Raw genomic sequence first — 21721 nt, 5'->3', positions numbered from 1 at the left:
GACAGGGCGGTGCCGCAGATTGGGCGGACGCGTAGGCGAGCCCCGCCCCTTCCGGCGTGCCGTACCCCGGCAGCGCCCGGCTCGAGTTTGGTGCTCGGCGGCGCCGGCACCGAGGAAAACGACCCCGGGGGAGTCCCAGAAAGCCCCGGAACGACCCCACGCCGCGGGGGAGCGGGCACGGGGAGAGGCCCGCGGGGCGGTCCGAGGGGGTGAGGGGCGCCTTCCGGGGCTCCCCGGCCTCCCCCATGCCGCTGGGCCTGGGCAGGCGCAAGAAGGCCGCACCGCTGGTGGAGAACGAGGAGGCGGCGGGGGGTCGGGGAGGGACGCCGGGGGGAGACGGAGGGGTCGGGGGGGAGCACGGGGGTGCGGGCGGTGCCCCCCCCGCCGGCCCGCAGCCCCCCGGGCTGCCCCCGCCGCCCGCCGCGCTCCGGCCCCGGTTGGTGTTCCATACGCAGTTGGCTCACGGCAGTCCCACGGGGCGCATTGAGGGCTTCAGCAACGTGCGGGAGCTGTACGGGAAGATCGCCGAGGCGTTCCGCATCCCGCCCGGGGAGGTGGGGCCTGGGAGACGGGGGGCTGGGGGGGAAATATGGGGGTTATTGGGGCGCCGGGGGGTCGGGGAATGGGGGTAGGGGGAGATGTGGGGTGCTGGGGGTGGTCTGGAAGTGAGGGTGGTCTGGAAGTATGGGGTGGGGGGAAATATGGGGGTTATTGGGGCGCTAGGGGGTCTGGGAATGGGGCTACGGGGAGATATTGGGGTGCTGGGGGGGGATGGGGATGGGGATGAGGGAGATATTGGGGTGCTGGGGGAGTGTGGGGGTGGGGGTAGGGGGAGATATGGGGGTGGTGGGGGTGGTCTGGAAGTATGGGGTGGGAGAAATATGGGGGTTATTGGGGCGCTGGGGGGGTCTGGGAATGGGGATGAGGGAGATATTGGGGTGCTGGGGGGGTCTGGGGATGGGGATGAGGGAGATATTGGGGTGCTGGGGGAGTGTGGAGGTGGGGGTAGGGAGAGATATGGGGGTGCTAGAGAGTCTGGGAATAGGAATGGGGGAGATGGGGAGATATTGGGGGTGCTGGGTGGGGTCAGAATGGAGATGGGGGAGATATTGGGGTGTTGAGGTGGTCGATGGGGGTGCTGGGGGAGTCAGGTGGTGGGGAAATATTGGGGTGTTTGGGGGGGGTCTGGAAATGAGGATGAGAGGATATATAGGAGTGCTGGGGGGTTATCGGGGTGCTGGGGGGCCTGGAGGCGGGGGGAGGGGGAGATATGGGGGCGTTGGGGTGGTTGTTGGTTTGCTGGGGGGTCTAGAAATGAGGATCAAAGAGATTGGGGTGCTGGGGGTCGTAGGAGGCATCATAGGGAGGGAATAGGGGGTTATTGGGGTGCTTGGGGGACTGTGGGGGGAGAATAGGGGGAAATCTCATTGCGTTATTTGCATTGGAGGAGGAGTGTAGGGGGGTTATTGTGCTGGGGGGGGAGGGTTGTGGAATAGGAGGGGATGTTGGGGTCCTGGGGGGGGGGGGGGCATTGAGGGAGGGGTGGTAAAAGGTACCCTAGGGGGAAACAGGAGTGCTGGGGGGGGGGGTTTGGGTGGTGGGGGGTTTCTGGGAAGGGGTTACAGGCATCCTAGGGGGAGAATGGGGGGGTAAGATTCAATGCACATCAGTGGGGTGAGCCCCCCCTCCCACCCCATCCCCCCCCTACAGGTGATGTTCTGCACGCTGAACACGCACAAGGTGGACATGGAGAAGCTGCTGGGGGGGCAGATCGGCCTCGAGGACTTCATCTTCGCTCACACCAAAGGGCAGAGGAAGGAGGTGGAGGTGCTGAAGTCTGAGGAGGCGTTGGGGCTGACCATCACCGACAACGGCGCCGGATACGCCTTCATTAAGGTGGGGGGGGGGAAGGGGGGGGACTTGGGGACGTCTCGGAGCGTTGTAGGGACGTAGGGATATCTCAGAGCGCTGTGGGGGGGATATGGGGACGTCCTGAGAGTCGTTGGGGGGATGGAGGGATATCCCTGATTGTTATGAGGGGGGGTGTGGGGGGGTCTGGGGGTGATATGAGGGGGGAGGGGGGCGTGGGCTGTCCCAGAGGGACATGGGGACATACTGGGGGGGGGGGGGGGGCATGGGGGTGCCTCCGATCGCTATGGGGGGCTGTGGGGACATCTTGGAGTGTGGTAGGGGGGCACAGGGATGTCCCAAAGCATTGTGGGGGGACATAGGGCTATTATGGGGGGCAGGGGATATCCCTGAGCACCAGGGGGGACGTGGGGGGGTGGAGGGGTGTGGGGACGTCCCTGGATGCGCGTTTGGTCCCTGAGGTCATAGGGGGACACCCCTGAGCGGCACGGGGGGTACCCGGGGCCAACCCGCCCCCACCTCTGCCCCCAATCCCCTCTGGAATGCTGTTAATCACCGCTAACGAGCGCCGTCCCCCCCCCTCCCCGTGGCAGCGGATCAAGGAGGGCAGTGTGATCGACCGCGTGCCGCTGATCGGCGTCGGGGATATGATTGAGGCCATCAACGGGCGCAGCCTGGTGGGCGCGCGGCACTACGACGTGGCGCGGGCGCTGAAGGAGCTGCCCCGGGGGCGCACCTTCGCCCTACAGCTCACTGAGCCCCGAAAGGCCTTTGGTGGGTGGGGGGGTGGGGGGAGCCGAGGTGGGGGTTGGGATTGGGATTGGGTTGGGTTGGATTGAAATTGGGATGAGGGTGGGAAGAGCTGGGGTAGAGATGGGGTTTAGGGTGGGATTGAGGTGAGGGTTGGGATTGGGTTGGATTGAAATTGGGATGAGGGTGGGAAGAGCTGGGGTAGAGATGGGGTTTAGGGTGGGATTGAGGTGGGGATTGGGATTGGATTGGGGTGGGGTCGGGGTTGAGATTGGGTTGGATTGAAATTGGGATGAGGGTGGGGCATGGAGCTGGGATAGAGATTGGGTTTAGGGTGGGATTGAGGTGAGGGTTGGGTTTGGGTTGGATTGAAATTGGGATGAGGGTGGGAAGAGCTGGGGTAGAGATTGGGTTTAGGGTGGGATTGAGGTGGGGATTGGGATTGGGTTGAAATTGGGATGAGGATTGGGCATGGAGCTGGGATAGAGATTGGGTTTAGGGTGGGATTGAGGTGAGGATTGGGATTGGATTGGGGTGGGGTTGGGGTTGAGATTGGGTTGGATTGAAATTGGGATGAGGGTGGGAAGAGCTGGGGTAGAGACTGGGTTTAGGGTGGGATTGAGGTGAGGGTTGGGTTTGGGTTGGATTGAAATTGGGATGAGGGTGGGAAGAGCTGGGGTAGAGATGGGATTTAGGGTGGGATTGGAGTTGGGGATTGGGATTGGATTGGGGTGGGGTTGGGGTTGAGATTGGGTTGGATTGAAATTGGGATGAGGGTGGGAAGAGCTGGGGTAGAGATGGGGTTTAGGGTGGGATTGAGGTGGGGATTGGAATCAGGATTGAGATTGGGGTTGAAATGGGATGAGGATTGGGCGTGGAGCTGGGATAGAGATTGGGTTTAGGGTGGGATTGAGGTGAGGATTGGGATTGGGTTGGGGTGGGGTCGGGGTTGAGATTGGGTTGGATTGAAATTGGGATGAGGGTGGGGCATGGAACTGGGATAGAGATTGGGTTTAGGGTGGGATTGAGGTGGGGATTGGGATTGGGTTGAAATTGGGATGAGGATTGGGCATGGAGCTGGGATAGAGATTGGATTTAGGGTGGGATTGAGGTGGGGATTGGGATTGGGTTGGAGTTGGGGTTGAGATTGGGTTGAAATAGAGATTAGGGTGGGGCATGGAGCTGGGATAGATTGGGTTTAGGGTGGGATTGGAGTTGGGGTTGAGATTGGGTTGAAATTGGGATGAGGATTGGGCACGGAGCTGGGATAGAGATTGGGTTTAGGGTGGGATTGAGGTGGGGATTGGGATTGGGTTGGAGCTGGGTGGGACTGGAGTTGAGATTGGGTTGAAATTGGGATGAGGATTGGGATTAGGATGCAGTTGAGATGGGAATTGGGACTGGGATGAGGATGAGGTGTGGGGTTGGATCGAGATTGGGGTGGGGTGGGGTTGAGATTGGGATTGGGTTTGGAGCTGGGATTGGGGTTATGTTTGAGGCTGGGATGTAGGGCTGGGGTTGAGAATGGGATTGGATTGAGGTTTTATTGGAGTTGGGTTTGAGATTGAGCTCGAGTTGGGATGGGGATTGGGGGTGGGGTTGGGACTGGAGGGGGGAGGGGGACAGAGATTGGGATTAGGGTTGGGGTAGAGTTTGGGATTGGGGTAAGGATTGGGATTAGGGTTGGGACTGGAGTGGGGAGGGGGATAGAGATTGGGATTAGGGTTGGGGTAGAGTTTGGGATTGGGGTAAGGATTGGGATTAGGGTTGGGACGAGGTTGAGGTGGGGGTAAGGACTGTGGCTGGGGGAGGGTCCTGTAGCTCAGGCAGGGGGTGGGGGGACCCCAGGATTTACGTCTTCCTCCCCCCTCCATTGCAGACATGATCAGCCAGCGCACGGCGGGGGGCCGGGGGGGGGGCACAGCACTGGGCAGCGGTCGGGGCACCCTGAGGCTGCGCGCCCACGGCCCCGCCACCGTGGAGGAGCAGGTGGGTGTGTGGGGGGAGCCCTGGGGGGGTGGGGGGGACGCTGGGGACCCCCCTCCCCCCTTATGTCACCCTGCTGTCCCACCCGTCAGCCCAGCGCCTTCGAGGAGCGCGCCATCGCCAAGGTGGATGATCTGCTGGAGAGCTACATGGGCATCCGCGACACCGAGCTGGGTGAGGGGGGGGCACCCACCGGGGGGTGGGGGTTAACACCTTGGGGGGGGAGCGGTGGGGCTCCACGTCACCGCCCAGAGGGGTCTGGGAGGGTTTGGGGGCAGCGGTGCGGCCCCAGTGTGGGGTGAAGCGGGGGGTGGTGCCTGGGGAGGGGGGTTACTGAATGCTGGGGGGGTCCCCCGGGTGTCCCCACTGCGAAGGAGCTGGGGGGGGGTCCTTAATCATCCGTGTGTCCTGCAGTCACCATTATGGTGGGACGGGGGTGGACTCCTGGGTGTCCCCCACGGTGTTCCCTGACTGTCCCCACATCCCACCCGATGCCTCCCGACTGCCCCCCCGTCTCGGTGTCCCCGCAGCCACCACCACGGTGGAGTTGGGTTCCCCTACGGCGTCCCCTCGCTGTCCCCACATCCCGGTGTCCCCACGGAGTCCCCAAGGGTGCCCCACATCCCCCGTGCTGTCCCCTGACCGTCCCGGTGTCCCCACAGCTGCCACCATGGTGGAGTTGGGCCGTGACGCCCGCGACCCCGACGCGCTGGCGCAGGCCCTGGACTCACAGCTCGGGGACTTCGCCTTCCCAGATGAGTTTGTCTTCGACGTCTGGGGGGCCATTGGGGACGCCAAGGCGGGGCGCTGCTAAAAGGGGGGGGGGCATCCCAAAATGCCAGGGGACGCTCAGAGCACCGGGAGCCCCCCCCACACCACCAGCGGACCCCCAAAGATGCTGGAAGAGCCCCCCCCCCCCCCGAATTCTGTGTGCTTCTCTTACAACACTACCCCCCCCCCCCCCCCCCACCCCCACATAACACAGGGGACCCCATCAGACCACTGGAGCCTCCCCCATTTCCTGGGACCTTCCCACACATACATCCCTGGGACCATAATGCTCCCCCCCAAGGGCTTGAGGACCTCCCTCCCCCCTCAAATAGGTTTGGGTACCCCTAATCTCAATAGAAGCCCCCTACCTCCCCCCCCAAATAGTTTGGGACCATCACAATAGACACTGGGACCCTCTCTCAATATAAATTGTGATTCCCTCCACCCCCCCCCCACGCAGTAACCTGGGACCCCCCACAGGATTTGGGTGCCCCATCCCTCACAGGACCCCCTCCTTCTCCCCACAAGGATTCTGACACCCCCAAAGTCGCCCTGGGACCCCTCCAGCAGCCCTTCTCCCCCCTCAGGCCAACCCATCACCACTGAGCAATCCACGCCCCTCCCCCCCAATATGAGTGTGGGGGCCGTTCTTCAGCCCTGTCCCTTTCCCCAGTGCTGCAGGGTGAGGAATGAGGGTCCCCCCTTAGCACCCCCCAAAGGCTTTACTTTTTTGGGGGGGGGTGGGGGCAGACCGGAACCACCCTGTGCTCCCCCCCCCCCCCCCAACATCTACACCAAATCCATTCTGGTGCCAATCTGAGCCTGTCACACACTGTCACCCCCCCTTCCCCCCCCCCACAATGCGCTGTGTTGTCCCCTCTCCCCGACCCCCCATTCGCACTGACTACCTCGGGTGAGGGGGGGCAGCAGTTCTCCCCCCTGGGGGGGTCTCTGTCTCCAAAGTATCCACTACAGCTTGAGGGGGAGGGGTGTGGGAGGGGGTCCTGGAGCTTTGGGAGGGGGGGGGTCATGGCCCCACGCCCCCCCCCCCCCAACTCGGGGCATATTTTTGTATTGTACATGGAGAGTGACTTTAACATTAAATAGGGAAAAACTGGGATTGGTTGGTGTATGGGGTTGGTGTATGGTTGGTGTATGGGGGGGGGGATGACGACACAGTGGGAGAGGACATATTGGGGGGTGCACAATGTGGGGAGGGGTCTGCCTGAGCTCCCCCCTTCCCTCCCAGTGCAGAACCCTCCCAGTGCCCCCCCCACTCCCATTGCTTTCTTCCCACCCCCCCCGTGCCTCGTTAAGGCTGCCCCCAGTAGATACAATCCGATTTATTCCCCCCCAAACCAACCAACCAACCAACAAACGACGACTTTTCAATCCTAAAATCCCAACGAAATGCCCCAAAACCAAAGCGGTGCCGCCCTCACGTGCGTTCTTGGGAAGTGTGGACGGATTCCGTGGTTTTTCAACCTAAAAGAAGGGATGGGGTGGGGGGGGGGGCAGAGCTCAGTGCATCTGTGCCACACTGAGTCCCCACTGCAAACCCAAATGAGGGAAAAGGGGGAAAAGTGAAATAAAATGGATCTTCTTGGGGGGGTGGGGGGGGAAGAGGGGACACTCACAGTGTGGGGATATTCAGAGCTGCTCAGCTGCTGCCAGAGCTGCTTCCTCCTCCTCCTCCTCCTCCTCTTTCTCCCCACCCTCAGGTCCGCTTTTGGGGGGTTCTTCCTCGTCCTGGGGGGGGTCCTCATCCTGTAGGAATGGGGGCAGCAGTGGGGGCCGGGGTGGGCGGCGGAGGAACTCCTCGTGGGGCTCTTCTGCTGCCGGCGGAGCTGCGCCTGCGGCATCCTCAGCATCACCTGGAGCTGTGCCGTCACCCGGAGCCTCGCTGGTGTCACCCCTATCCTCGGTGCCGTCACCCGGATCTTTGGCATCTCCCAGCCCGCCGGCGTCACCCGCTTCCTTCGCGTCGTCACCCGTCCCTTCAGTGTCAGCCGTGACCTTGGGGCCGTCACAGCCGTCCTCGCTGCCGCCCAGCTCCTTGCTGCTGTCAGCCGGATCCTTGGGGACGTCACCCGGATCCGCACTGTCCCCCAGGTCTGCGGTGGCGTCACCCGAACCCCCGACATCGGCGGCGCCGCTTCCGCTCGCTCCTCCTTCCGCCCCTTCTTCCTCTGCCATCTCATCCGTGAACGGATCTTCCCCCTGGGGGAAAAGAAGAGCAGGAAGGGCGCGCTGAGCGGGGCCGGGGCGCGGAGCCGGGAACCATTGGACGCCGGGAGCGGGATCCAACGCTTTCAGCAGGAGAAGCCGAGATCCCGGATCGCGGTGGCCCTGCCCTAAGCCACGGGCGCGCGGAGCAGATCCGACAGCGCTGCCTTCCTCCGGGGGGATCCGGCCGCCCCCGTGCGCCTGGCTTTAATTGTCGGAGCTGGGAATCTCGTTGGAAGCTCCCACAGAGCAGCAGCGGGGGCCCCACGGGCTGCGCCCGCTCCCCCACGGCCCCACACGGGCGGGCGGTGCGCCCCACGGAGCCGATGGGAGGCTCAGCCCCACGCTCGGCCGCCTCCGTGCGATCCATGCAACGTTTTGCTCTTCCCTGCTCGGGTTCACCGGAGCCGGAGCCGTGTCCGGGAATCACCGGGAAAAGCTACGGGAATGCCGGCTGCGAGCGGAGCCGTCAGTCCTCCCGCCGGCTGTGCCCAGGGGGGCAGTCCTGGCACGCAGCGCCCCGGCTCCGCTGGGGACGAGGCAGCTTTCGGGCATTACCTGCAATCCTTCAGTTTTTTCCCCTTTTTTCAGCTTTAGGCACCTGGGAACGGTACGGAGGACGGCGCCGGGGTGGCTCCACGCTCTCCTCCCACCGACGGACGGCGCCCGGGCGCCCGCGCCGACGCGCTTAGCTCTGCCGGCAGCGTGGGACGCCGTCGCTCGGGAGGTGACGGCGGTGCCGGTGACGTGCCTGGGGACCCTGGCAAGGGGTAGATGGATGGAGTCGTAACTTGAGCGAGCGGGAGAGCCCGGAGGGCAGCGCCGGGCGAACGCAAAGCTCGGCGGCTCTTTGCGCCGGACCCAAGAGGATGGAGTCGCAGTTGGGTTGGGAAGGCGCACGTGATGCCGATGGGACATGGGGGGGTCTCCCAGCGCATCCTGGTGCCCCCCAGGGTCGGGGGAAGCGGCTCCGTGGCGTCGTCGCGGGGCTGCGAGCTCTCCTCCGGCCCCCTCCGGGTTTCCGGCTTCCTCCTGCCGCTCCCGGCGCCGCGCTGGCCCTAAGGACCCGCTCCTCGCGCCGCGGGGTGCCCCGGGGGCAGCTCCTGCTTCCCACCGGGATCTCGGGGCAGCGAGCGAGGTGCGGCGCCTGGAGGCTCTGTGCCGTGGGGTCTCCGCAGAGCTCGGCTCTGTGTGGGGCAGCGGTGGCCCCGGCGCGGCGTGGGGTGGCGCGGGGCCGTCCCCGGAGCACGCTGCGCCCAGGTGAGCTCGGGCCTCATGCTCGGGGTGGCTTTAGGGCTTAGTTCCTGCTTTTTGTTTTTGTTTTTGTTTTGGCTATTTTGTGTCTTTAGTGATGGTTCATAACTGATCTGGGGGTTACGGTAGGTACAGTACAGTCTGCAAGTTAAAAACACGAGAGGTTGCGAACCGCCTCTGGAGTGAGAGAAACCAGACCCGAAATTCAGCCTTTTCAAAGGCAGCAGCAGAGAGGGAGCGGAGCCTCTCCCCATCGGGGGGCTGCAGCCGGCACGCAGCACACAGCCAGCACGCACTGAACACACGCAGAGCAGAGCACGCGTGTGGCTCCCGGAGTTCGGCACCGCCCCCTCTGGCTCACCTTGAGGTACTTCTCCAGCATCTTCACGATGTGTTTGTTGTTCAGGACGCTCTTGGCCACGTGTAGGCTGGTCTTCTTGAACTGCTCGGCGGCCATCTGGGGAGGGAAGCCAACCAGTGTCGGAGGGGGGAACCCACGGTGGAGAAGGGAACCCAACCGACGCCCCAAAGGGGGCTCAAAAGATGTTGGAGAAGGGAACCCGTGTAGGACTGAGAACCCAACCTACGTCACAGAGGGAAACCCAACCCCTGTTGGAGAGAGAAACCAATGAATATGGGGGAAGGGAAGCCAACCAATGTGAGGGAGAGAACTAACAAATACTGCGGAGGGGAACCCAACAAACGTAAGAGGGAGGAACCCAACCAACATCAGAGAGGGAACCCAACGACCGTTGGAGAGAAGAACCCCAAAAATGTCAGAAAGGGGAACCCACGTTGGAAAGGGAAACGCACAACGGAAAGGGAACCCAAGAAATGCTGGAGAAACCCAACCGATGTCGGAGATGGGAACCCACGTTGGAAAAGGGAATCCAACCAACCTCAGAGAGGGGAACCCAATGGACATCAGATAGGGAAACCCAACCAACCTCAGAGAGGGGAACCCAATAAACATCGGATAGGGAAACCCAACCAACCTCAGAGAGGGGAACCCAATGAACATCAGATAGGGAAACCCAACCAACCTCAGAGAGGGGAACCCAATGGACATCAGATAGGGAAACCCAACCAACCTCAGAGAGGGGAACCCAATAAACATCGGATAGGGAAACCCAACCAACCTCAGAGAAGGGATACCAACAAATGTTGGAGGGGGGAAAAGCAGACTGGAGAAGGAAACCCAACAAAGGTTGGAGAGGGGAACTGACATCAGGAAGGGAACCCAACGTCAGAAAGGGGAATCCAACAAATGTTAGAGAGGGAAACCCCATCAACGTCACAGAAGGGAACCCAACATCGGTGTCGTGGGACAAAAGGGCAGATTTGGGCTCAAGGTGTTGGGATTCTTTTACAAATCCCAGAATTGTAGGAGGTTGGAAATGGAACCTCCGGACCCCTTCCCCAGTCCAACCCCTGGTTCTGTAATGCTTAAGGATCCTTCCAACCCAACCATTCCACGGTTCTATGATCTTCAAGGACCCGTACTGCCCAGCCCACTCGAGGATTCTCTTCAACCTGGCCCAACCCATCCCGTTTCTAAAACCTCATTTAGACATTACTGCCTTCCATCTGAATCCCTTAAGTACCCTCTGAAGCAATTTTAAGTCAGAATTTTTAAGTCAGAATTGCAGCAAACGCAGACTTAGAGAGAAGGAAAATTCAGCCTGCACGTTTACAGCCGCTCATTAGTTAGCTCATTAGTTAAACGTGCATCTGCAAGGTGAAGATCACGGAATCACTGGATGGTTTGGGTTAGGATCAACTCATCTGTGTGTTTCAACTGTTATCTGGGCATTAGTTTCACAAAAACGAGGTCAGCTATCCCACTAGCCTTACGCTCCTGTTACCCTTTTTATGTTTTAATAGGAAATATAAAAAAAGATATAGAAAATCAGTGATTTAGAGGCTGCAGATAAACCCAAAGCTCAGGCTGAACGTTCCTCAGAGGCAGACTGACCAGGAGGAGGAGGAGGATCCCTCCGAAATGATGGGCAGGAAGAAGAGAGGAGCGCTGCTGCTTACCCTGCGGTTCCGGTTGTGCTCTGCGGAGCGCAGGTGCCGCTGCAGGAGGTGGTTCTGGGCAGGGATCAGCATGTCACAGGCCATGCAGTGAGCAGCCTCGATCTTCTTGAAGAAGTGTTCCTGGCCAATGCCTGCGGGGATGGGAAAACACCGGGCAAAAAAAATCGGAAGGAAATGAGGCATTCTGCCCAAACTTTTTGAGGTCTGCCTCCTTTTTAGGATCTATTTCGCGAGCCTCGCAGATCTGCTGCTTGAGGAACCGCAGAAGGGACGGACATCCCCTTCCCCATAATGATTTACTCTACAAAACAAGCAAAAAACTCACTCTGCCCCAAAGAGCACACCCAGCACCACCCGGCTGCTGCCCCTGGACGGCTGACACCTCTTACCCTTGAAGGGATCCGGCTTCTGCTTCACGCCCTCCTTCTCCGTCAGCTCCTGGCGGCGCTTCTCAATCTTCCTGTTCCTGTTGACGATGTACTCCTGGAGGGGACAACACCCACCACACAACACCCCCTCAGCTGTCGGTGTCGGCCAACAGCAGCTCCGCAGGAAGACCACAAGGATGACTATAATGGGCACAGCGGGTGCCTTCCCCTGTCCCCTGTCGGGTTGATGCTGTTATACCCCACTGGGACACAACAGTGGCACCCTACGGCCCCCAGAAGGAAACAACCTCACGTATCTGACCCCAAAAAGCAAACAGTGGTCAGCCCCAGAAAATAAAACACCCTCCTCTCGGTCCTCCCTCGGTTCTATCTGAGCAGATGGCAAAGAACTGCTGCGGCATCTTTCCCCAGCTACATCTACGCAAAACGGTCAAGAATTTCTGGAGCATTCATCTTTGGCTTTTCTGTTTAAATTCACACATTACTTCGTCTTCCCAACGTGCCAAACCGTGAGACACTGCATCAAGAAAAGCGACGTCAGTGAGCGACGCACGGAAGCGGTGATGTCGGCCAAGCAGTAAAGGGCTTCAACAGTGCAGAACCCCTCCCTCCCTCACAGACCCCAAACTGACCCTCACAGGCCCCAAACTGACCCCTCACAGGCCCCAAACTGACCCCTCACAGGCCCCAAACTGACCCCTCACAGGCCCCAAACTGACCCCTCACAGGCCCCAAACTGACCCCTCACAGGCCCCAAACTGACCCTCACAGGCCCCAAACTGACCCCTCACAAATCCCAAACTGACCCTCACAGGCCCCAAACTGACCCTCACAGGCCCCAAACTGACCCCTCACAGACCCCAAACTGACCCCTCACAGACCCCAAACTGACCCTCACAAACCCCAAACTGACCCTCACAAACCCCAAACTGACCCTCACAAACCCCAAACTGACCCTCACAAACCCCAAACTGATCCCTCACAGGCCCCAAACTGACCCCTCACAGGCCCCAAACTGACCCTCACAGACCCCAAACTGACCCTCACAAACCCCAAACCGACCCTCACAGACCCCAAACGGACCCTCACAGACCCCAGAAGTGACGCAGAAGGATCCGGACCTGCAGGAACTCGACCGTCTTGTCGGGGAGTTTGGTTCCAATGTAACGTAAGGTCTCTTTGTGGAATTTGCTCTGGAGGTGTTTCTGGATCTCCTCTTCCTCAAAGCTGCGGAATTTGCAGACGGAGCAGGCGAATTGGATCCTGAACAGGGCAAAGGAAAGCAAGGATTGAGGCGGGTGAGGAACAAGCTCAACTCCTGGGACAACATCAACACGATCGCCACCGCTACCGCCCCTACTGCAGTTTCTGCCTCTTCCTTTGGGGCTTTTTATTTTACTTTATTCTAATTTAATTTTCAGAGTGCCACAGTTGGACTTTCTAGCACTCCTCTGTCACCGCTGTGTCACCCATGGGGGTTCAGCAGCGTCAGCTTCTCCCTAAAACAGGAGATGGCACCACGGAGTGGATGTGAAAACCCCAAACAAGCTTAAAAGCAGCGGACAGATCAAACTGCAGGAGAGTCTCTTATAAAATACAATGACAATCTCCCTATTTTGGGAAAGCCCTGAGCTACAGGAGCACCTTCCCAGCTTGGTTTTAGATTAACGCTGCCCTGCTTTAATGGCAAGGCTGCGTAATTTGCTAATTAATAGGCCCTTCTGGATTTACAACGCCTTGCTGCATTAAACAATAGCGTTCTCAGTATGATAAAGCAGTCACAAAAACATATAAAAGAAACAAGAACTGATGGAATCAGCACTCAGAGCCCCAAAACAAGCAATCCCTTACAGAAGAATCCCCCAGAGGGGATAAGATGCTGCTCACCTGTCCATGGCGCGGTCACGCATCCTGTCCCTCCTCCTCTGCTTCTCTCTCTTCTTCTTCATCTCCTCATCATCATCCTCGTAGCCATCTCCGGATGCTGAAGGGAGGGAAAATGAGAAGAGATCCTCGAGGAGCCGCTCGCTGCCGCACCCTTCCCTGGCAGAGGTATTCGGGGAGCAAAGTTCCTTTGTTCTCTCTTTAATCTCAGCTTTAAGAATTGTGATTTTCGGACTGGAAAACTCAAAGCCTCCTGTCCTGCTGCTCCCAGAGCTGCTCCCATCTCTGCAGACGGCAACGGGACATGGCTCAGCATCACAGAGAGCCAGGATGCTGACAGCGATACCAGCCAAGCTCTGCTGGTTGGGAAAATGACTATTTCTGCCCCTGTCCTCACTGCTTGCCAATCACAGGGCTGCTGGAGAAGGTTGAGCAACAAAAGAATGGGTGTTAGAAGTGCTCGTGTTGCAGCTAAGGATAGTTTGAGAGATATACTCCATGTGTTGTCTTCCTAACAGTTTCGCTATCTGTGAGGCTGAGATGCAGCTGACCTAAAATCTGCAGAATTCTGAGCAAAAAGCTGTGAGGTCAGCCATCTGCCAGCACGTCTGTGGGTAATAACTCACTGAATTCCTCAAGAAAAGGAGCCCAGAGCCGGGCACGAGGGAGGCTTCAACAACACAACACCTCGACTTCACCCACAGAACAGCCTGAAAGCACCAACAGCACCTGTGTGCTGATCTGGGGCTGCCGTGCCTTTACCTGCAACACACCCTACCGTCCTCTGCCACACTGCCACAGCTGCCCCCCTCCTGCAAAACAGAGAGAGAACAGAAGGGTTTTATTTGCTGCTATTTGAGCTTCTCCTTTTCCCCTCCTCCCCCTCAAGAAGCAGAGGGGAAAGAGGACAGCAGGGGGAGGGGGCGAAGTGTCGATTTGGGACAGTTAGAACATCACTGGCTCATTTTGGTCCGTGTCTCCCTAGCAAATCTCACCGTCAAAATAAATGGCACTGATCCCCACCCCGCCTGGGAACAGTGGGGAGCGAAGGAAACCCTTCCCTGATTGGAATCTGGGCTTAATGAGGTGCCCTCCCCCTGCAGGGCTCTCATCTCAGGGCAAAGAGAGGGAAATAACCGCCACAAGGACTGGAGAGATAAACCTACGTATGCCATACTTACACCTTTGTCAGCTTCGTCTCCTGACTTCTCCTCTCCTTCGCCCTCATCTGCTGTGTGCAAGAGAATCGATTTCAGGGGCGCTGCAAAGGGGAGCGCTCAGCCCCCAAACACTGTGAAAATGGCTCAAAACCCACACAAAAAAAGCCCCCAAATTGCCCCCTCTGCTCTCAGTCCGGGCGCAGGGAAGCAGCAGCACAGCCTCCTCACCTCAGGCACTGAGTTTTGCCAAGGTGGCACCGGGAATACATTGCAACAACGCCGAGGGACACAACAGCCTCCACATTTAAGTTAAACGAGGATAAAATGCTAAAATAAAAGAGGAGAAAGGGCAGCTCCCAGCCCGTACCGTTGTCGGTGTCGTCGCCGTCGCTGTCGCTCTTCGCCTGTTTGCTGTCAGGTTCATCACCACTCTGAGACTGCTTCCGTTTGCGTCCCCCTTCGCTCTCGGATCGGACCCCGGAGCGGTTTCGAAATCCTCTCCTTTTGGGCTAAAAAGGGGAGAGATGGGTCAATCCAGCAGCTCTGCGTGCCGTGAGTGTGGTATTGAAGCCTTCTGCTGCAGGCCCTCAAACATGCAACGGTGCGTGGCCCTACAGCCAGGCTGAGCACATCTATGTGACCCTATAGATATAAGGCTTTGCTGTTGGGCCTACAGCCACTCAACACATCTGAGTGACCCTACAGATTCTGGTAAAAGCTTTGCTTCTGGCCCTATAGCTCAAGTGATCCTATACGCATTGATCTAGCTGGAAGAGGATTTGCTGCTGGCCCTACAGCTGGGTGAAGGGGATCTAATTGACCCTGCAGGCTTCATAATCAAGGATTGCTGCTAGCCCTATAGCCCAAGGGACCCTATGGGCTTCTATCCAGCCGTAAAACAATTTACTGCTGGCCCTATAGCCCAAGCGATCCTACAGGCTACTACCCAGGCTTTGCTGGTGGCCCCACAGCCAGGCAGAGCACATCTGGAAGGGGAAAGCACAACGGAGTCTTTGTCCCTCGCACAGAGAAACGTGGGTTTGGGTCATTAAAGGCCGGAAAAGCCCCCTAAGATGATGACAGAACCCCCCCCAGCCCCACGTGGCCGTGCTCCCAGCAGTGCCCACTTACCCCCAGCACATTCCCGTGCCACGGCGCGCTGCCCATCCGCTCCTGGCTGCGCTGCCGCCCCGCTCCGTATCCGTAGGGCGCGCTCCCGTACCGCCCCATTCCCACGCCCGACATCCCCATCACGCCGTAGTCTCCGTAATCCCCGTAGTCACCGTAATCCCCATAATCCCCGTAGTCGCCGTAGTCTCCGTAGTCGCCGTATTCGGGGACCAGGGCTTGGGAGAAGAGGGAGGGCAGGCGGTTGGGCCCCCCTCCGCGGCCCCCCATGTAGTTCAGCTCGTTCCAACGCGCCGACAGCCGCTCAGAGCTGGAAGAGGGCATGAAGTGTTCGGGGCGACCGTAAGCGTTGGGGCGGCCCCGGTTCTGCGGTCGGTTCTGGCCCCGGCCCCGCGCCGCGCCGTAACCGCTGCCTCGGGTTCGGGTTTGGTCCTGGCGGCTGTCAAAGTGGCTCCCGAAGGAATCGGAGCGGTCGGGGCCGGATTCGTAGTCGTAGGGGGAGCGGAAGGCGTCGTGGTCGGGTAGGGAGGATCGGGAGTCGTAGGAGTCGAAGGAGTCGAACCTGAAGGAGCTGCGAGGAGAGGAGAGCGGTCAGCGGGGTCAGTGTTTGCGGTGAGCTGTGCCACAGCTCTGGTGTTCCTGGCAGAAAGAAGTGGGAGAGCGTTCTGCATACGGGTGTTTGTGTTTGGTTGTAGGGGGCGCGTCGCAATCCATGCGTTCCTGGCCAGAAAAAATGGAAAGAGGGTTCTAAATGTGGGTGTTCGTGTCTGCCTGTAGGGCGTGTGCAGCTGGCAGCGGGATTTGGGAAAGAAAAGCAATGAACAGACCCGTGAGGAATAAGGGATGCAGATGGAAAGGGGCTCTGGGAAACTCAGCTATGAGGACAGGGAGCTTCGCAGCCCCGGGAACGTGGAAAGGGCTCCATCATCCAAAGGAGAGCTCCGAAAGCCAGGAGCAAAAAGGCACAAAAACCAACAGAGCTCCGGTGACCCATTGGGAAAAACCTCAAAACTGCCAAGCGAAAAAAGCCAAAATAAAGCCCAAACAACAACAAACAACGAAGCAAAATTCTTCTTTCACTGCTGTGTTTCTCTGTAAGAAGGGGTGCAGACGCGCGGCCAGCTGAAAGCTGAGCAACTAAGCTTACTTATCGCTCAATGAACGCTGGATCCAGAGCGATTACATCAACCCAATCTGAAATTAAACCCAGGCCAGACCAAAATTTGCCTCTTTTCACCATCAGTAACTCAAGCAGAATGGCACGCTCACCTCTCCTGCTCCTCCACGCCCTCCCCGGCCCCTCCGCTGCCCTCCTTGGACAGCATGTCGAGGCGCTGGTTGATTTTGGCGATGATGGAGTCGGAGTTGTCGCTGGGAGTGGGATCGCTGCTGTAGGAGGCGATGCCGACGTCGCTGAGGGGCAGCTCAGGGGCTTTGGGGGTGTCCCAGGAGCTGGGGGTGGCGGTGGGGCCGTAGCTGTAGGTGGCGGCGGTGCTGGAGGCCGTGCTTGGGGCGCTGTAGTAGTTATAACCTTCGTAGCCTGGAGGGAGGGGAGTCGGGGTGAGGGCGGCATCGCGAAGGTGTTGGGGTCTGGGGATGGGTTTGGGTGTTGGAAGCAGGGGGTGATGGAATGCTGGGGATGGAAGGGTCCTTAAAGATTATGGAATCACACAATGGATTGGGTCGGAAGGGTCTTTAAAGATCATGGAATCACACAATGGATTGGGTCGGAAGGGTCTTTAAAGATCATGGAATCACACAATGGATTGGGTCGGAAGGGTCCTTCAAGATCATGGAATCACACAATGGATTGGGTTGGAAGGGTCTTTAAAGATCATGGAATCACACAATGGATTGGGTCGGAAGGGTCTTTAAAGATCATGGAATCACACAATGGATTGGGTCGGAAGGGTCTTTAAAGATCATGGAATCACACAATGGATTGGGTTGGAAGGGTCTTTAAAGATCATGGAATCACACAATGGATTGGGTTGGAAGGGTCCTTAAAGATCATGGAATCACACAATGGATTGGGTCAGAAGGGTCTTTAAAGATCATGGAATCACACAATGGATTGGGTCAGAAGGGTCCTTAAAGATCATGGAATCACACAATGGATTGGGTCGGAAGGGTCTTTAAAGATCATGGAATCACACAATGGATTGGGTCGGAAGGGTCTTTAAAGATCATGGAATCACACAATGGATTGGGTTGGATGGGTCCTTCAAGATCATGGAACCATGGAATGGTTGAGTTGAATGGGTCCTTAAAGATCAAATAACCACAGTCTGGATTGGGTTGGAAGGGTCCTTAAAGATCATGCAATCTTGGAAGGGGTTAGATTGGAAGGGTCCCTAAAAGAGCATACAATCTTGGAATGGGTTGGAAAGATCTTTGAAGATCACAGAACTATGGAAAGGTTGGGCTGGAAGGGTCCTTAAAGCTCACAGAACCATACAGTGGTTGGGCGGGAAGGTTCCTTGAAGATCATAGAACAACTGACAGAATCATTTGGTTGTAAAGGTCCTTAAAGATCAAAGAACCATGGAATCCTAGAGTAGGCTGAGTTGGAAAGGTCCTTAGAGCTCATAGATCCATGGAATTCTAGAACTGGTTGGGTTGGAAGGGTCCTTAAAGCTCATAGAACCATGGGATTCTAGAATTGGTTGGGTTGGAAGGGTCCTTAAAGCTCATAGAACCATGGGATTCTAGAATTGGTTGGGTTGGAAGGGTCCTTAAAGCTCATAGAACCATGGGATTCTAGAATTGGTTGGGTTGGAAGGGTCCTTAAAGCTCATAGAACCATGGGATTCTAGAATTGGTTGGATTGGAAGGGTCCTTAAAGCTCATAGAACCATGGGATTCTAGAATTGGTTGGATTGGAAGGGTCCTTAAAGCTCATAGAACCATGGAATTCTAGAATTGGTTGGATTGGAAGGGTCCTTAAGGGTCATAGAATCATGGAATCAAAGAATGGTTGAGTTGGAAAGTTCCTCGAAGCATAGAACAGCTTGTGTTGGAAGGGTCCTTAGAGATCACAGAATGATGGAATAGGTTGGCTCGGAAGGGTCCTTAAAAGACAGAGAACTGTGGAATCACAAAATGTTTGGGTTGGAAAGGTCCTTAAAGATTACAGAACCCCAGAATGACAGAATAGTTTGGATCAGAAGGGTCCTTGAAGGTCACAGAACGGTTTGGATTGGAAGGGACCTCTGACCTTGTGCAGCCTTCCCCATGTCCGCCCTGGGGCTCTCGTAGTGGGACTGCCAGCTCTGCCACGAGGACCCCTCGTAGTTCTCCTTTGCTGCCATGCCTACAACAAAACCGGCAGGAGTTAGGGCTGATGGCACACTGCTGCCTTGCTGCTTCGTCTTCCCCCCTTTGTCCGCTCCCAGACAGCAGCTTAGGGGTCTTTTTTGGGATGGTAGCTCTGTGTAGCACCCACCTTGCCAGCTTGTGGCACTCGTTGCGTAGGTACCTGAGGGAGAGAAGAAAGACAGATTCAGCTATAAGAGATAATTCCCCACTTTTTTGGGGTTGTTTTTTTAATGTATGTACCAATATAAAGCAATTCACCTTGTGTGTTGGCGGCTCCAGCATTCCAGGAGCCATAACCTGCAAGAAAAACACAACGTAAGGGAGCTGGTTCCAGGATTCGGTGTTTTTCCAGTCCAGTGTCACCACGGTTTCACTTTCTTCCCTTAATTACCTTAAAACCAATCAGAAAATGAAGCCCAGCTGAGCCCTCTCCGTGGGGAACACCTACTCAGAGAGCTGAATGAGCTCCGTGCTGCCCCAGCAAGCAGTTATTAACAACCCAATGTCAGCGGTGTCTGATCAGCAGGTGTGTCCCAAGAGGAAAACTCATGAAATATTTGGGAAATAAGAGGCAATTTTTCTACCCATAGCATTACCAACCCTTAATAAAACGATCTACGGGAGGCATCACAGGGGGGCAGAGCGTGAGGTGGGTTTTGAGGCCAAAACGCTTGATTTTAGGTCAGATGCACTACAGCTATCCCGTGGGATGGCTGAGTTGAAGAGCCCTTAAAAACCACAGAACCAAAGAATGATAGAAGGGGTTGGAAGGGGCCTTAAAGAACACAGAAAGGCGGAATCAAAGAATGGGTTGGGTTGGAAAGGTCCTTAAAGATCACAGAACTGCACAATCACAGCGTGACTTAGGTTGGAAAGGTCCTTAAAGATCACAGAACGGGCTGGAAAGGTCCTTGAAGGTCATAAAACCAGCGTCACAGAACGGTCGGGCTGGAAGGGCCCTTAAAGATCAAAGAACCACGGAACGAGTTGGGCTGGAAAGGTCCTTGAAGGTAATAAAACCTTCCCTCCTCACATCAAACCTCAATCCCCACTCTGGGAGCTGAACGCCGTTCTCCCTCAACCCACCGCTGTAGATTTCCCTCCGTTCCACTTTATAAGGGCCCCTCTCGCACTGAGGGCCGCGATGCCCCCCCAAAACCTCCCGGACCCTCCTCCGCCTCTCACTGTTTTCTCACGGGGTGTGGGGGGGGTTCTGTTGGGGCGTGGCCCCACCGCCGCCATTTTGAGGCGCCATCAGCACCGGGTCCCGCTCCGCTTCCCCCCCCCCACCCATCCCCCCCACCAAAACACCACCACGAGGGGAACGCACAACGGGGGGGAACGCACAACGGGGGGCACCGCACCCCCCCCATCCGCCCTCCCCGCTCTTTCCCCCCTATTCTCGCCCCCACCCCCCATCCCCCGGAGCCCCACAAGCCAACAGCCAACCAGCGGCCGCCCCACGCGGAGCGGCACTCCGCTCATCCAATGGGCTGCGGCTCCCCCTCACAGAGGGCGGGCACAACGTCTCCCCTCAGATTTAACCGTTGTTGATGCCGCGGGGAGGCCCCGCGGGATCGGAAAGGCCCCGGGAGGTACCGGAGAGGGTCCGGCCGCCCCCCGCAGCCCCCGGCCCGCACGTACCGCCGTATCCCGGCTCCATGTCGTGCTCCGCCTCAGCGCCGAAGCTCCGCTCCGCTCCGCCGCTCGAGCGCGCAATACGCAGGCGCACCGTGCTCGCCGCCGATTGGCCGCAACCGTGCCGTTAGGCCCGCCCATGAAAGGCACCGATTGGCTGTACGCCAAAGCGCCGCCCGCCGGTGAGCGCCTTTGGCTGAGCTCTCCGAGAGGCGCGGCCTTTCCGCAGTTCCCGTTGGGCCTCGCCGCCCCGCCCCGCGCCCAGCGCCGAATCCCATTGGTGAATTGCCGCAGGCCCCCTCGCTCCCTCTGCTGTCAATCATGTCTGCGCCCGCACCTGATTGGACGGCGGCAGCGGAAGCTGCGGTTGTCATGGAGCCGCGGCCTGCTCGTGCTGCGCAGCCCTGAGGCAGCACAGTGGCACCGTGACCTCTGACCCCTGACCCCTAAGCGTGACCCCGAGGAGGAAGAATAAGGAATAGTGAAGGAAAAATGGAGACAGTGGAGGGGAAAAGCGAAGGAAAAGGAGAGGAAAATGGGGAAAGGGATGAAATGGGAAGGGGAAAACAAGAGAAAAATAAGGAAGAATGAGGAAACGAGTGGGAAAAATGGAGAAAGGTGAGAGAAAAAGGAGGAAATCTGAGGGGAAAGTGAAAGGAAAACTGGGAGGAATTAGGAAAATAAATAGGGGGTAAATGGGAAAAGGTGAGAAAAGAGGAGAAAATGGGAGGAAATGTGTGGGGAAAGTGGGGGAGTATGAGGAGAGAGGGGGGTTAAGGAGAAAGTGAGGACAACAGAGGGAAATGTGACCAAAAAAAGGACTTATGAAGGGAAAAATGAGGGGGAAAATGGGGAAATATGAGGAGGAAATGCGGTGCTCTGAGGGAAAACACCACCACAGAATATCCTCCAACGTGTTTGCTCGGAACAGCAATATTTAGTGCGTTAAGGAGCATGGTTTCACTTGAGAAGCCTGCAGTGATGCCCTCATTAGGAGAGATTTAATTGTGGATCGAGCCCTTCTTTCTTGCTGATGTGTGTGCCACATCCTGCCCATAAAGGGTTGGAAGGGCCCTTGAGAATCATAGGAGCAGAGAATGAGTTGGGTTGGAAGGGACCTCAGAGATGATGGAAACCTGAAATGGTCTGAAGGGTCAGCAAATCATAGAGCCATGGAATCAGAAGGGATCTGTTGGACCAGAAGGGTCCTTAAAGGTCAAAGAACCAGAGAATGGGTTATGCCGGAAGGGTCCTTAACGATCACCGAAGCACAGAATGGCAATAAATCTGCTTTCTCTTCGTTCCAGG

At 57.6% G+C, this 21721-nt stretch overlaps 2 protein-coding genes and 1 long non-coding RNA gene across 9 annotated transcripts; 2 read left to right on the top strand and 1 right to left on the bottom strand.

Moving 5' to 3' along the window:
• Positions 1 to 44: 44 nt before the first annotated feature.
• Positions 45 to 6496, top strand: GIPC1 (GIPC PDZ domain containing family member 1). Its single transcript, XM_025145816.3, has 6 exons — positions 45 to 554; positions 1711 to 1896; positions 2463 to 2643; positions 4499 to 4608; positions 4698 to 4779; positions 5268 to 6496. The coding sequence occupies exons 1-6, from the start codon at positions 246 to 248 to the stop codon at positions 5417 to 5419; spliced, it is 1020 nt and encodes a 339-aa protein (XP_025001584.2). The 5' UTR covers positions 45 to 245; the 3' UTR covers positions 5420 to 6496.
• A 207-nt stretch (positions 6497 to 6703) lies between these two features.
• AKAP8 (A-kinase anchor protein 8-like) lies at positions 6704 to 20508 on the bottom strand. 7 transcript variants are annotated; one of them, XM_025145757.3, is made up of 15 exons: positions 20420 to 20508; positions 19034 to 19072; positions 18903 to 18935; positions 18675 to 18770; positions 16727 to 16997; positions 15461 to 16028; positions 14697 to 14838; positions 14353 to 14400; positions 13173 to 13269; positions 12407 to 12548; positions 11286 to 11379; positions 10897 to 11027; positions 9218 to 9313; positions 7014 to 7596; positions 6704 to 6861 (listed from the first exon to the last, which is right to left on the bottom strand). In XM_025145757.3, exons 1-14 carry the CDS (start codon positions 20436 to 20438, stop codon positions 7027 to 7029), a joined length of 2346 nt encoding a protein of 781 aa, XP_025001525.2. In that variant the 5' UTR covers positions 20439 to 20508; the 3' UTR covers positions 6704 to 6861; positions 7014 to 7026. The 7 variants fall into 7 exon arrangements, 6 of the variants coding, with proteins under 6 accessions (XP_025001525.2, XP_025001526.2, XP_025001527.2 ...); XM_025145758.3 differs by having other exon boundaries at positions 14353 to 14397; XM_025145759.3 differs by lacking the exon at positions 20420 to 20508 and adding an exon at positions 19167 to 20026.
• Positions 9493 to 11919, top strand: LOC121107790. Its single transcript, XR_005842201.2, has 2 exons — positions 9493 to 9560; positions 10741 to 11919. It is a non-coding gene; the product is annotated as an uncharacterized LOC121107790 (long non-coding RNA).
• Positions 20509 to 21721: the final 1213 nt, after the last annotated feature.

The sequence above is a fragment of the Gallus gallus genome, chromosome 30 (assembly GCF_016699485.2).
Source record: "Gallus gallus isolate bGalGal1 chromosome 30, bGalGal1.mat.broiler.GRCg7b, whole genome shotgun sequence".
Taxonomy (NCBI): domain Eukaryota; kingdom Metazoa; phylum Chordata; class Aves; order Galliformes; family Phasianidae; genus Gallus; species Gallus gallus.
Note: the sequence above shows the minus strand (reverse complement) of the source record. Positions and strands in the feature narration are given on the sequence as shown.

What these genes read in the sequence shown, in the direction of transcription:
- GIPC1 (XM_025145816.3), top strand. Translation starts at nt 246, where the DNA reads ATGCCGCTGGGCCTGGGCAGGCGCAAGAAGGCCGCACCGCTGGTGGAG. An exon ending in TGAGCCCCGAAAGGCCTTTG is followed by an intron (nt 2,644 to 4,498) that starts GTGGGTGGGGGG and finishes CCTCCATTGCAG; the next exon opens with ACATGATCAGCCAGCGCACG. An exon ending in CCGCCACCGTGGAGGAGCAG is followed by an intron (nt 4,609 to 4,697) that starts GTGGGTGTGTGG and finishes CCCACCCGTCAG; the next exon opens with CCCAGCGCCTTCGAGGAGCG.
- AKAP8 (XM_025145757.3), bottom strand. An exon ending in CATGGGGAAGGCTGCACAAG is followed by an intron (nt 16,998 to 18,674) that starts GTCAGAGGTCCC and finishes CCCTCCCTCCAG; the next exon opens with GCTACGAAGGTTATAACTAC. An exon ending in AGACGGTCGAGTTCCTGCAG is followed by an intron (nt 11,380 to 12,406) that starts GTCCGGATCCTT and finishes TGTCCCCTCCAG; the next exon opens with GAGTACATCGTCAACAGGAA.